The 15000-nt window shown below is 52.5% G+C and overlaps 1 protein-coding gene across 2 annotated transcripts in view; it reads right to left on the reverse strand.

Annotated features, from left to right (window-relative positions):
* Positions 1-15000, reverse strand: part of glra1 (glycine receptor, alpha 1) — a 62230-nt gene that overhangs the window by 21027 nt on the left and 26203 nt on the right. For both annotated transcript variants that reach the window (XM_055512426.1, XM_029164872.3), the window contains 2 exons: positions 9039-9106; positions 2229-2452 (listed from right to left, as the gene is read on the reverse strand). In XM_055512426.1, the coding sequence (XP_055368401.1) occupies positions 2229-2452; positions 9039-9106 (292 nt within the window). The remainder of the gene's footprint in view (positions 1-2228; positions 2453-9038; positions 9107-15000) is intronic.

Below are 15000 nucleotides of genomic sequence, written 5' to 3' on the forward strand. Positions count from 1 at the left end.
AGGCCTCGCGCTGACGGTCGAGGCTCCATCAGCGCTTGACTTTAAACCAGACGGCTCCGCTGGCGGTTCCTCATCGGTCGTGCGCTGACCAGCAGGCGCGTGATCTGGCCTTTTGCAGCTCACCGATGGACGGTGGCATCAATGACGCGACAGCAGCTGCTGCAGCTTTGATGCAGCGTTTCCGCTGCCGTCGTGTGAAGCTGCAGGAACGGAGCCGTGACTTTGGACTCGCTCTCATAAACAGCGCCTCAGCTCTGACGCTCGTCACCGGTGAAAAGGCCCACGTCAGCACGTCCTGCTGCAGGTCTGAGCAGAAAACCTGTGGGACTGGAGCTTGTTTCACGCAAGGCTGATCCATGGAGCTGTGCAAATGGACGCATTCAGGGCAGCTTCTCCCGTGTCGCAGTGACACATTACATTTCTGAGACTCGGGCACAAAAATTAATTACTGCAGTCACACAGAGGGAGAATGTGCTGCACAAAACCCCACATTATTGGAAAACCAATTCTATAACTGATATCAGGCATTACTGGAATTTAAGGCATTCATTTTAAAATGAGATATGAATCATTTGGAAAATAAAACACGTGCTCGGCTCCGTTCCAGCTCCAGAGTGAGACTATTTAAAACTTTCAAACTGAGTGGAGGGAGTGAAGCTGAGCGTCCGCATGAACGCTTCCTGTGTCCTGGCGCCCGTGCGTTTCCCCCTGCAGAGCGGAGCTGTCAGCGTCCAGGCTCAACAGGACACGACCAGGAGCCCATGAACGCAGCGTCTGCAGCGTCTGCAGCGTCTGCAGCGTCTGCAGCGTCTGCAGCGTCTGCACTTCAGCACGCGCTGACAGGGTGCTGAACGCGGGTTCACACCAGGTGCCCCACTTTCCCACCACACCGTGCGCTGTGGTTTGTGTCCGTGCTGTGACTTTACAGGAAGTTTTACAAAATGTTACGTAGCTACTGAAGAACCAATGTGTCACTGACGTGTCTGACATTTGAATGGCGACACATTCTGGGGTGAAGACGGATTCATTGGTTGTATTAAAAACAAGGCATCATAGGCTCCAGCTCCACTTCCTCTTTACAGCTTTTATTTTGGTAACTACTTCCTGTGGCGCTGCTGGTCTCCACCCAGAACCAGCCTTATTGTTTTCATCTGTCGTGTCTCCCTTCACCAGTTTGTCGACTTTCCAACTTCTTTACTGATGCATGAATAAGATGATGAATAATCACACGATGTAAATGAACGTATCATTTAGATCTTACTGAGTTACGACTTGTTCCCTAATTACCTCCCTGAGCTGCTTCAGCTCTGACAGTTGCCTGAAGAAAGTGATAAGTGCCCAGAACTATAATTTCTTCTGAAATCTATGAATTTTGTAACAGTTCTTGAAGCTACTGAATCTTAGATGAGGTTTTTGATGGCGCCGCACACATCGGGGATCGGCGCGTTCGCAGCAGGGCTCTCTCATCCTGGAGGACGCGTCACGGCTCTCGTCTGGCGATAAACGTCCAAACCCGAGTAAACAACATTTACAGGAGCCATGTTGTTCCCTCTCACCCGCGGACACTTTAATATCCTGCGCTGCCGCGTCGCCAGCGAGATCAGGCCGATCAGCGGCGGGTTCATCTCACATTGTCAACTTAAAGAATGGAGGCAGCGGAGGGGGAGCGCGGCCCCTCCCTTTTCTGCTGTTATTTATAAAGGCCAGTCTCACTCCTGCTGCTGCTGCTGGACATGAAGGTGAAAACTGATAACGGATCTGACTCGCTGCTGGAATACGAAGAGGCTGAGTAGATTTCCCTGGGCGCGTGGTGGTTTCTCATTCGCTCCTGAGCAGAGGCAATAAAAGCAAAGAGGAGGAGGAGGAGGAGGCGCCGCCGAGCTAAAAGGTTTGTCGAGTGCAGGTGGCTATAACTCTGTGAGCTTTCAATGGGATGTCTGGCGACACTAAGAAAAAGGGAGGAAGTAGAGCCAAACCTGCAGCTCTGACACAGTGAGTGCTCTAAAGCAGTGGGCGGAGGTCTGTGAGATGCAATAACCAGAGCTTCAGAGTCACAGTCCTCCATCATGCTTTTCTACAGCATTGTTTCAGTGAGACGTCCAAACCTTTAACCCAAAGCTTTTCCGTCTGCGACTGAACTGAAAGGCTGCTACTTTAAAGACGATGGGGTTTGTGGGTCGGTGAGGCGGTTCTGCCTCCCAGGCTTGGAATCTAAGGCCCCCGCTCACCGTATGCTGTAGAGCACGTTGCCGTTCTTGGAGATGCGCAGCAGCTTGTTGTCGGTGGTGACCTCGTGGAAGTTGGCCCCCTTCTCGTTGGCGAAGAACAGGTCGGGCTTCCAGATGGAGTCCAGCATGGACGGGTCCAGGTCCAGCGAGTCGTCGGGGTACTCGCTGTAGGCCAGCCGGGGGTCGTTCCACTGCTGCCGCAGGAAGATGTTCACTCGGTAGTCCTGGGAAGACAAAGGCAGCGTTTCACAGCACACAAACAACAGGAGTGAGAGTTGGTGCCGGACGCGTGAGCCGACGAGTGGCTCCACGCGACCTTCACCTGCTGTGTTCACACAGCGTGTGCTGAGTCTGAGCCAGCAGCAAGTTGTCTGCAGGACCCCACGACAGCGAGACGACGGCACGAGTGGGTCGGAACGTCTCCAGAACCGGTCGGAACGCCTCCAGAACCGGTCGGAACGCCTCCAGCACCGGTCGGAACGCCTCCAGCACCGGTCGGAACGCCTCCAGAACTGGTCGGAACGCCTCCAGCACCGGTCGGAACGTCTCCAGAACCGGTTGGAACGTCTCCAGAACCGTCGGAACGTCTCCAGCACCGGTCGGAACGCCTCCAGAACTGGTCGGAACGTCTCCAGAACCGGTCGGAACGCCTCCAGAACTGGTCGGAACGCCTCCAGCACCGGTCGGAACGCCTCCAGAACTGGTCGGAACGTCTCCAGAACTGGTCGGAACGCCTCCAGCACCGGTCGGAACGCCTCCAGAACTGGTCGGAACGTCTCCAGAACCGGTCGGAACGTCTCCAGAACCGGTCGGAACGCCTCCAGAACTGGTCGGAACGTCTCCAGAACTGGTCGGAACGTCTCCAGAACCGGTCGGAACGCCTCCAGCACCGGTCGGAACGCCTCCAGAACTGGTCGAAATGTCTCCAGCACCGGTCGGAACGCCTCCAGAACCGGTCGGAACGCCTCCAGAACCGTCGGAACGTCTCCAGCACCGGTCGGAACGCCTCCAGAACTGGTCGAAACGTCTCCAGAACCGGTTGGAACGCCTCCAGAACCGTCGGAACGCCTCCAGAACTGGTCGGAACGCCTCCAGCACCGGTCGGAACGCCTCCAGAACTGGTCGGAACGCCTCCAGCACCGGTCGGAACGCCTCCAGAACCGTCGGAACGTCTCCAGAACCGGTCGGAACGCCTCCAGCACCGGTCGGAACGCCTCCAGAACCGTCGGAACGTCTCCAGAACCGGTCGGAACGCCTCCAGCACCGGTCGGAACGCCTCCAGAACTGGTCGGAACGCCTCCAGAACCGGTCGGAACGCCTCCAGCACCGGTCGGAACGCCTCCAGAACTGGTCGGAACGTCTCCAGAACCAGTCGGAACGCCTCCAGAACCGGTCGGAACGCCTCCAGAACCGGTCGGAACGTCTCCAGAACCGGTCGGAACGCCTCCAGAACCGTCGGAACATCTCCAGAACCGGTCGGAACGCTTCCAGCACCGGTCGGAACGCCTCCAGAACCGGTTGGAACGCCTCCAGAACCGGTCGGAACGCCTCCAGCTCGCACCCACGCACGCTGTGGCGCTTGCTTTTAACACAATCGACTGTGGGTCCACAGCGACGTCTCCGGAGGCCGCGGCCTCTGAGGCAGGTTGGAAGGAAATGAAATTACAGCGCGACGCTGCAAAGCATAAATCCCCCAAACACCGAGCAGAAGGATGTAAAATGGAGCTGCAGGGAGAATTCGCTCTTAAGAACGGGAGAGGGGAGAATGAAAGGCCGGTTATGGGTCATTGCACTGACTTAGACGCTGTAACTCCACACGGGGACACGGAGGCGCGCGCGTGAAGGACTGTGTGCGGCTGCGCTGGTTGTGGGTCTGTGTGCGTTTTACTGATCTTTCGTATCTGAGGCGCCTCGGTTTCTGTCTTGCTCGTCCCTTCTCCGACTCTCTCTCCTCGCCTGCCTTTGTGCCGCCGGTTGATTGATAAAGAGCTGTATTGCAGCTGGCACACGCGGCCGTGCAGGATGGACGGGCAGATGGATGTGGACAGTTGTCCTGGTACAAAGTGGGAACCGGCTGAAGGTCACTGAGCTGCTCTGTTTCAGTCTGACAGGGAGATGCAGCGATACCAGCACCACGGACAGCGACGGATGAAGGACAGGGAGCAGCACGCGTTCCATTAGTGGCTGGAAGCCCCTTTATCACAGGAGGTTGGAATGAATCATTAAATGTAGGGACAAAATATAGAAGTGCAAGAAGTGCTCATAGTCTGATGCTTCATTCCTCCATATGTGATAAGTGGTGGAAGCTGGAACATGGGCTCCAGCTGCTCTCAGCGTTAGACTTCATACTGTCCTAAGCGCGCGTCGTCCTCCCAGCGTTTCAGCTCAGTTCTCTGAATGAAGACCAGTGCTCCCAGCGCTCAGACGTTTGCCTCCTCCTCCTCCTCCTCCTCCTCCTCCTCCTCCTCCTCCTGCTCAGGTCTTCTTCCAGACAGACTCTGTGGGTGCAGTGCAATCGATCCAGGTGGATCCCACTGATCTCTCCTCCATTTATTGTGCGGTTCCGGTTTCGCAGTCAGAGGTGGAGCCTCTTTATTCAAGCGTATTCTGCTTCTTCATTCATGCTCAGACTGTGGCGCTGCAGCAGAAATGCATCATGGGTCGGTCGGCCGCGCCAGCAGCCCGAGCAGGTGGCATTTAAGGGCGCAATCAGCCGCAGCGCCGCATGTGTGTGAGACCCGCCGCCGTTTATCACTGTTTATTAAACCGAATATCTCGCATGAAACAAATGAGCCTGACCTTTCATGAATGAGTCACTGTTTCTTCTGCTCCACAACGTGATAAATAACTTGAAACGGCGAGATGACGGCGAGGACGGAGTGTTGATGGAGGGAGCGGAGGAGAGGAATGAGCCCAGTGCTCAGCGAGCAGAACCGGCCTAGATCCACTACGGCCCAGTCATCGCAGTGGAGGAGGGGGTCCAGACCGGCACCAGCCCATCGGACTGGAGCACGGTGGGTCCACTTTACATCAGCGTCCCTCCTGGGCGCAGCTGGACCCGTGAAGTGGACCCGTTAACACAGCTGACACAGAGCAGCACTCCGCTCTTTAGACGCTGCTCTAGTCTTCATCATCATCAGGAGCTTCCACACCTTCTGCCGGTGCCTCCATTTCATGGAGCGTGGCTCTTTGACCAGCACTGGACGTCATTGGGTCCAGAACTCGGCGGCATTAAGGGTCAGAGGCTTCTGATGACGATGCAGATGAATGGAGGCCTGAGATGAGGGGGAACTAATCTGAGGGAACAAATGGATGATTCCAGAGAAGCAGAGAGCTGATGACTAATCTGAGCAATTACATCATTAAGAAAAATCTTTCGGACCCGATTCCGCTCGGTCCTGAACGCGCTGCAGTGAAAGCTCCTGCGACGTCAGCAGACGCAGACTGGCTTTATTTCCCGGCATGCGGTCGCTGGACTGTTGGACTCTAAACTCACCGCGCTGCTGTGAAGCCATTAGCGGAGGAAGCGCTGTCCGTACACGACGCTGCGCTGCTTTCAGCATGCATTAAACTCAGGCAGTGAAGCACGCGCGGACGACTCCAATCTTCAGCCTCCTCTTCCTCCGCAGCAACAACACAAACAGCAGCAGCCGCGCTCCGGTTCCACGCCTGTCACAACATCCTGCCGCCGCCGGACGCGGCTCAGGTAGGAGGCTCCGGACGCTCACGCATCCTGGCAGCACAGCTCTGCTCAGACGCCGCCGCCGCCGCCGCGGAGCGAGACGCTGCTCCACGAGCGCCTAAATAAGTGCCATCACCTCCAGCGGCAGCGCTGTCCGATGTCACATCCATTCACAACGGCAGCGCGGCGGGAGCTCGAGGTGATTTTACTAAATGAGAAACATGAGAGTCCAAACAGCAGATTCAGACTGAGGCGAAGGAGAAACCAAACCAGTTCACCATCAAGTTCACATTAATGGGTTCAGGTCACTGAACTGGTCAGGTGCGGCTGTGAAAAAATACCGTGCGTTGTCTGTCACTTCCTGTGTTACTGTAGCAGGAAAAGAGCCCAGAACCCACACGGCACCAGAGATTCGCCCTCAAGCAGAGACAGGAAATCAGGAGCTGATTAAACGGAAAGTCTGAATGTTGATGATGGTTCGTTTCTGATCAGGTCAAACATTTACCAAACTAAAGTAAGTAATGAATTTAAAAGTATGATTAAAGGTTTGCACTGTCAGTGCGTCAATAAGCTGCAGAATGTTCCTAATGGTTTACTGGGTTCCATCCAGACACATCCTCATGACGGAGCTGCAGACAGTCTACGTGGAGAAGATTAGAACTGGAGACCTGGTGCCAGAGGAACAGCCTCCTGCTCAATAGCAGCACAACAAAGGAGCTGATAGCGGATTTCAGCACAAAGCAGGGGGGAATTATCAGACCCCGGTGATCAACTGGAGCCCAGACGCAGCTCAGAGGCCTGAGAGATGTCAGACTGCACCCCAGGGTGCTCAGGACCTTTACTCCTGCACCACAGACAGCGTCCTGTGGAGAAACAGCAGCTTAGGGGCAGGAAAGCTCCTCAGGAGGATCCTCTGCACAGAGCTACCTGACCTGCACTCAATCAGCACGCGTGCAGGGACAGAGCCAGGAGGGTCGACCAACAGTAGGCTCACAACAATGTCTATATATGTATATTTATGATGTTTCTGATGAATATAAATAAACATGTTTATGACAGAATCTTCATTTTGATAAATAGAATATTTATGTGTGAATGATCAAATCCTGCCGAGAAGCTTCAATGACCAACGTGCAGATTGATGGTGAGTTCATGGTCAGTTCCATCCTTCTTCTTCTTCTGTCTGCTGTTTTGGTGTTTTACAGGCACCGACCTGCTGCGAGCAGCCGATGCCTTGGTTGTAGGAGGAGGGAGAAAGTTTGTGAGGAGCAGTCAGAGCAGCGTGAGCGGGCGAGCGGGAGGGAGGGAGGGAGGGAGGGAGGGAGCGCTGAAACAGGAATAAAGCTGTGCACCGCTGGGATTTCAACAAGCGCTGCGCCATTCCTCCGCCTCCATCCATCACGGAGCCTCAGTCCCAGCAGCGCTCGGCGTCTGTGCTGAGGACGAGGGATCCTGGAGTCTGGGCTTAAAGCGAGAGAGAGCTGCACACACACACAGTGGAGCTCAGAGTGGTGCAGACACACAGCTTCGTGCCTGCGCTGTGTTTTCTGGGTCTCTCCAGCTTTAAATGGATTTTCTGCTTTGATAAAACCTGATAAATCCAATTATTTCCGTACTTTGTTTCTGCCTCTAATCCTCCCTGCCAGAGATTAGAGCAGCAGCACTGATGTGTCTTCAGCGAGTGATCTCTGACTCTGACAGAAGCTACTTGACTGACGTGTTGCTGTGTTTCCAGTGAACACAAACAGCAGGAAGCTCAACACCTGGATGCAGACAGCGATGTGGGCGCCAGTAGCTCACATTAGTGGAGAAGCAGCTCGACGCTCATCAACAGCTGCAGCCTCGCGAGCATTTCATGCTGCCACCGTTTGATGAGTCAACATCACCAACAGATCTGCAGTCAGTGTTCAGCTTGATGCTGCACGGCAGCGATAGATGGAGGAAGGCGAAGCAGCACTGCGCACATATAAACAGTATCAGAGAAGGGAAACGCTTGTGTTTCAGTAACCAAACATCAGCTTACATTTTCTTTTCTGTTCAGCAGAAGTTCAGCTTGTGTTTTAAAATGCACGCGATGAACACAACTTGTTTGGAGGATTTCAGTCTGAGGCTGGTTCAATGCAGATGCATTTAAACATCCAGCTCCTGCTACTGAGACCACGAATGAGCTGCATTTAGACGATGTTCCACCCGCTGACCAATCAGATCAGTCATGGGTGCGTGGAGGCGGGGCCTCAAACACACAGCTCCCAAAACCAGTCGGTTTAATCTCAAAGGAAGGACAAATCTTCATGACACGTCTTTGTACCTTTGTTAAGTTTATAATCAAATTATCTGGGTTCAGTGGAGCAGACTTAATAATGGTTTAGTTAATATGGATGTAAATGAATTAAATAATTCTGATAATAATAAAACATATCACACAGGGAAACATGGATTAGGGTTAGATTCTTCATATTGATAGGTAATTTGTACCTTTATTTACTTTGTGTCTCCATCTGAGTTTATTCTGATATGATTCAGTCTCTGTTGCGTTTTATTTGTGTTCTGATGTCAGAAAGTCTCATATATTGTTGAAATTGGATCATTGTTAAAGCATCTGACAGGCTGAAGGAATGATTTATGTACAGTATTATAACACACACACACACACACACACACACACACACACACACACACACACACACACACACACACACACACACACACACACTCGTATCTGCCTCTTGCTCTTGTTGCTCGATGCTGCAGTTATATTAGCACTAATGGTTTTTCTGTGTAATGAATGAGCAGAAATTTGCCCCATCGCTGGCAAACGGGCAACAGCAGCCGTCGCCGCGTTGTTATGCAAATGACAAGCGCCTTCAAATGAAGGGAAATAGAGGACGCGACCAATGAGGCGCAGAAACTTCGCAACACTCACAAAGCAGAAGTCTTTTAATTTTTGAAATAAGAATAAAACTTGGTGTCAATTAATCGCATATTTCAGGGCAAAATTACCCAATGTGACGGTTTCCATTAGCTGCTCAAGCGTCCACGTCGACACTCAAACGCAGGAGATGAATAAATAATATCAGAAGCACGTCGAGCTGAATTACAAATGAGGTGTTAAGAGTAGCGGCGCTCACCATTGTTGTCTCAGCGATGGAGCCAAAGCTGTTGATAAAAATGTTGCAGGTTACGTTTACGGGAGGACCTGCAGAGAAAGGACAGAGAAACAGAGAGAGAAGTCAGATCCACAGCCAACGACCACACGAGGAGCCACGCGACACAAACGCCGACGCGACCGCACGTCAGCGGCACAAAGCGCCACGTTCCACGGTCCACGTTCCAAACCAAATGCTAAACTACTCAGCAACGGTAGGAACAGATGCAGCACCGGGTGCAGCATCGGGTGCAGCACCGGGTGCAGCATCGGGTGCAGCACCGGGTGCAGCATCGGGTGCAGCACCGGGTGCAGCATCGACCAGGCGCTGCGTTCAAGGTCGTCCATTCAAGCTGAAAGTGACTGGCGCTCCTTCCATTCAGCAGCTTGTACAAACACACAGGTGATGACGCGGTCGGACCCCCGGCTCCTCGGCGCCGGACGTGATGCTGCTTTAAAACCCTCTCAGCTGGTCTTATCCACGGAGCCAGACGGCCGGCGGTCGACGGCGCCGCGTCCGTCCACGCGCTAAACTATTCACAGAGGATCTTATCAACACGTTGGACTCGATAATGGTAAGTTCTTAGCTCAGGGTTTTTCCTCTTTAGGCCTTTTCACAAAGCTGCTGACGCCGGCTTTTATTAATGAACTGAGAAAACTCCTGAGCCCAGAGAAAGGGTGAGTTTGGTGACAGCTGGGAAACCCCACGACCCTAATGATGACACCAGGACAAAGGATGAAGCAACTAATGACCTGAAGCACACATTCACATTCATTCATCAGTCAGATGCATGGTAAGAAACAGGGTTTTGTTTGTGGATTTCTTCATGTTTGGTTTTATTCACACGATGCTGCTGAAGTCCAGAAATGTTGAATGTGTCTCAGTTTTCCTACTGTTTGTGAGTTTTGTAAATGTTTTCCATCATTTGCTTTATGTTGATGCTGCTGCCGTTTTCACACAGATGATTTGGTTTCTTTTAGCAACTGTGCAGCTACGTGGGAAGAAAGGACGGAGTCTGAATTATTTTAATGGCCAATTACTGCCCCTGCCAGAGCGCTGGAGGCCACACACACACACACACACACACACACACACACACACACACACACACACACACACACACACACACACACACACACACACACACACACACACACACACGCACACACACACGCACAGACAAGCACGCACACGCGTGCACACACACACACACACACACACACACACACACGCACACACACACACACACACACACACACACACACACACACACACACACACACACACACACACACACACACACACACACACACACACACACACACACACACACACACACTCTCGCTGAAGGAGATCCCTCCCAGGTCTGTGAGGATGAATGAAGCAGCTGATAGAACCCAGCACAGTGAACCACACGTGGTACGGAGGTAAATTCTGCTGCATCACTCATTTCATCCTCCTCTCGCTGGTTCCGTACGTGAGCCTACAGCTCCCCGGGCGGTTTGTTCCCAGTTGTTACTGCTTCAGTGAATCAGCACCAAAGACGACGACGGGCCGAGAGAAAAACTAATGAAGGGAATGAGGCCCTCGCTGTCGTGGGCCCACGTTTACTCTGATACTGGAGACCAGGCCCAGCATCACACTACACCACCCACAAACATGAACCCGACACGTCTGGGCCTTTAATAGTCCCAATAAGATGTTATTATTACTAATCCCACATCCAGCAGCATGTCGGCCAGTGGAAAACCAGGCTGGACGTGTTACAGAGGAAGCGTTGTGGTAAATAATCGCCTGCATCCGTGTGAGGAGTGAAGGCACTTCAGGCCAGTGAGCACCAACTCTGATGTGTGTGAGTGCATCACAGGCTGTATCCATAAACCAACGGGCATTCCATGATCGCTGTCTATGGCAGAACGGCTCCGTGGCCTAACGCAGGTTCTCCGACACTCTGCATCCTGGCTTTGTTCAGAATCCCTCCCTGAGAATCCTCTGGCTTCGTGGCAGGAGGGAGGCGGTGGAGGGATATCATCATTTGTCTTTTCCTGACGTCTCCTCACAGCGCGTGACGCAAAGCGCCCGAGGAGGCAGAGGAGGCGGAGGTGAATCTAATACCACCCACATTCCTCCTCCCGCGCTTTCCTCCATCTTTTCTACCACAGCAGTTCATTTAATAAGCATCCAGCGGAGGAGAGAGCGAGACAGTTTGCTTTATAGCTTTCCAATAAAGACGGAGGACAGCGCTGCAACAGAAAACGGCAGCGGAGAAAGAAGTGACAGCTCATTAACCGTCACGGACGACAGGCTGCCAGTGTGACTCAGGCTACTGTAGCTGCACTGTTTGTCACGTAGACGTGACCCGAGCTACACACAGACACGCTTCCTCCCTCTGCTATGAGCTAAACCCAAAGCTAAAGCTAATTCACTCCCAACGCAGAGCACAGGACGACGCTGGAGACAACAAAATATAAAAGGGTCATCACTATAAACAGTCCGTCCCAGGGATTCAGCTTTGGTCCAGAAATCTACACACGATCGCACGCACGCACACGCACGCACACACGCACGCACACGCACACACACTTCTCCTGAAACGACAGATGTGCAGGTGCAACCAAGCGTCCAACTCGCACACGTTGAACCATATTACAGCTCTGAACCTACAGGCTGCAGCACACGCACATTAAACACACACACAACCATTAAACACACACACACACACGTATATGGTGCATATATCAGTCGACCACATGCCTCGTCGGTTTTTAACGCTTTGCAGCTGAAAACGGTTATTCATGTTCACAGAGTTTGTCTGTGCTCGGCCACCGCATGTGACGCCAAACAGAAGAAACCTGTAGCAGCACAAACGCATTTAAATATGAATTAGTTCATGTACTTTACAACCTATTAAACCCACTAGTCCCTCATATCAGCATTAGTTTTATATTTGCTCAGTGAAACTTTTAAAAAGTTTTAGGAAAAATGTGATTTATTCTGGTTACACTGAATGTTTGAGACAAATGTGTTAGCTCTGAATAACAGAATATAGACACACACACACACACACACACACACACACACACACACACACACACACACACACACACCCTTCAGCTGAATTCGGCTTTCATTAAAAACTGGTGACAACAGCAATAAGAGGGGACGAAGCGACGGCTCGTCTCTGTGCAAACTGCCGTCTCTCCTTAAACCGTCCCTGAGCTCAGAGCATCTGTGCAAGATTTGCCACAGACAAACTCTAGATAAGACGCCACCTGGCAGCATTTTGATTGGACGTCGTGCAATTTCACCAGCTGCAAGCGATGTTGTAACATCCCAAACAAGCGGCGCGTGGGCGCGTTTCCTGTGCAGTCGCATGTTCAGAGTGTCATCGTCTGTTTGTGCTTCACCTCAGAGGAGGAGAGAGCAGAGCGTGTTGGTGGTTTCCAGGAAGTAGACAGGCCTAAATAGAGATGCTATGAAGATGACAGGCTGATAAACCCGGCGCAGGAGCGCCTGTAATTGCTTTTTTAATGATTAATAGTTGTCTGGCTCTGCTCTCCTCCACTGAGTGGTGTCTCAGCCTCAACTTAACGTGGCGGTTTGTAAAGCGATGCTGAACCGACATGGAGCTCCTCATGAGGGTGGGAAAGGATCCCAGACACGAGCCTGTGGGATGAAGGTGTCACACGTTTGCAGCTCCAGAACCAGGCTTCACCACCACAGTGTCCTCTCCTGATGCAGAAAGCATATGCTGCAGCAAACCCTCCAAACGCCGTGTGTTACTGACCAGCAGGTGCTCGAAGGCTGCAGGAAGCGTTTCCAGTGGATCCAGAGAGAAGCTCTATTATCAGCTTAGAGCAACTGAAGCCATAATTAGAGCAAGGACCAGTGGGTGAACCTCTTCTCAGCAAACAGCACACTGGATTTGCTGTCTAATTATTCTGATGCAGTCTGTGTCATCAGTGTTGTACAATAATAACGAAAACAGATCCATTTGGACACAATTTCAAGCTGCTTGGTGCCAGAAAGGACGTTGGCTCGTAAACATGGCTCCAGCTCTCTTCCTCCCACTTAATCAAGCACCAGTGAGGCTCCGAGGTCTTCTCATCATCAATCCAGTCCTCCCGCAGCCATCGCTGAGCCTCGGGTGGAGGCTCCATCCCCATCTGCCAACAATGAGTCAGCCGGCGACAGCGGGTCCTCCTCTCAGGCTGAACCCGCCTGCCGCTGCACAGCTTAAAGCGTTCACACTCGGCTTCATAATGAGGATGAAGGCGGCTGAGCTGTGCACGTCTGAGGAGCACAGTCAAATGTCGTCGGTGGAGGGGAAGTAAATCCAAAAATCCAAAATGAGTGTATTCAGGGATTTATTCACGGAGACTTCAGTGGCTGAATTCTGCTCGACACTTTCACACAAGGAAGGATTTTTAGCCCAGAGCAAAATGATTCAGGCCCTGATGCAGTGTGACTGCAGCCTGTCAGAACAGAGTCGGCTGCAACAAAGAGGCCGTCTGTGCATGTTGGCAAAACACAGACCACACGGACGGACCTGGAGGCTGAGGTTCAGTTCAGAGGTTGGATGTTCTGTGGTGCGTTTGCTTCCAGTCTTTCATGGTGGACGCTGCCTCCTCTGCTGCCGCGTCCTTCGTCCCTCCATTGTTTCACCTCCTCTCGTCAGCGTGGCATTTACAGGAACCAATTAACAGCTTTTCCTGCTGACGTCTCATTACCAGCACCCCCACTCCAGCGCACCTGGAGCAGAGTGGAGCTAATAAAGATGCATAAATCAAACACACCTCATGCTTTTACTAGAATGAGCATAGGTGGTGCTGCATCGTGGGCTCGGCTCCGTTATCGGACCTCGGGAAGGTTGTAAAACGATCATCTGGAGGATTGCTTGGCCCGGCTCCCCTGTGCTTTATTTAACTCGCTCTGCTCCTGATGCCCAATTTGCACTGCTCTAAGTGACACCTCAGTGCCGCAGCAGCGAGGTTAAATTTATTAACAGCCACCAACAGAATAAAGCTACACAAAGCAACGAGAGGCAGGGGAGAGGAAGAGTCGCAGGCCACAAATGATATGAATAATACTCTAAATTACGCAGGATCGCCTCTTTTGCAATTGAGCTGCCTTCAGCAAAAAATAGTACAATGGCTGCAGGACATTAAATATTTATAGGGGCATCGTCTGTAGGCTCCACGGTCTGGGGACGGCACTTTGGCTTTTTATTGAACTAATATATATTCCTCACACGTGCCCATGGAGGCAGAGAAACGCAGCTCATTTTACTAGAGAGGCTGAAGGAAGCAGCGCCTTCCGCTGTTTTTGCTCCATTATGTCCAGACGCCAGCGCCGATGAGGGCTCCACTGTTTTATCCCACGCGCATAAACGCCGACGAGACCGAAAACGAGGCCCCGGAAGCTTTAAAGCATCACAAAGCTCACGCCTGGATCACAAAGCAGCAGAATGATCATGGTTGTGTCTGATGCTTTAAGCTTTTCATGAAAATGGGCTCAAAAGTTAGCAAAGAGTCCGAAAGTGGATTCTGGGGCCTGGAAGCGAAGCGTGGCCACAGAAGCAGGGGATTCCTGGAGCGTGAGGACGCGTGGGGACACATGGGGACACATGGGGACACATGGGGACGCGTGAGGACGCGTGAGGACGCGTGAGGACACATGGGGACGCGTGAGGACACATGGGGACACATGGGGACACATGGGGACGCGTGGGGACGCGTGAGGACGCGTGAGGACGCGTGGGGACGCGTGAGGACACGTGGGGACGTGTGGGGACGCGTGGGGACGCGTGAGGACACATGGGGACGTGTGGGGACGCGTGGGGACGCGTGGGGACACATGGGGACGTGTGGGGACGCGTGGGGACACGTGAGAACGCATGAGGACACATGGGGACGTGTGGGGAAGCGTGGGGACACGTGAGGAC

The sequence above is a fragment of the Betta splendens genome, chromosome 10 (assembly GCF_900634795.4).
Source record: "Betta splendens chromosome 10, fBetSpl5.4, whole genome shotgun sequence".
In the NCBI taxonomy this organism is placed as follows: Eukaryota; Metazoa; Chordata; class Actinopteri; order Anabantiformes; family Osphronemidae; genus Betta; species Betta splendens.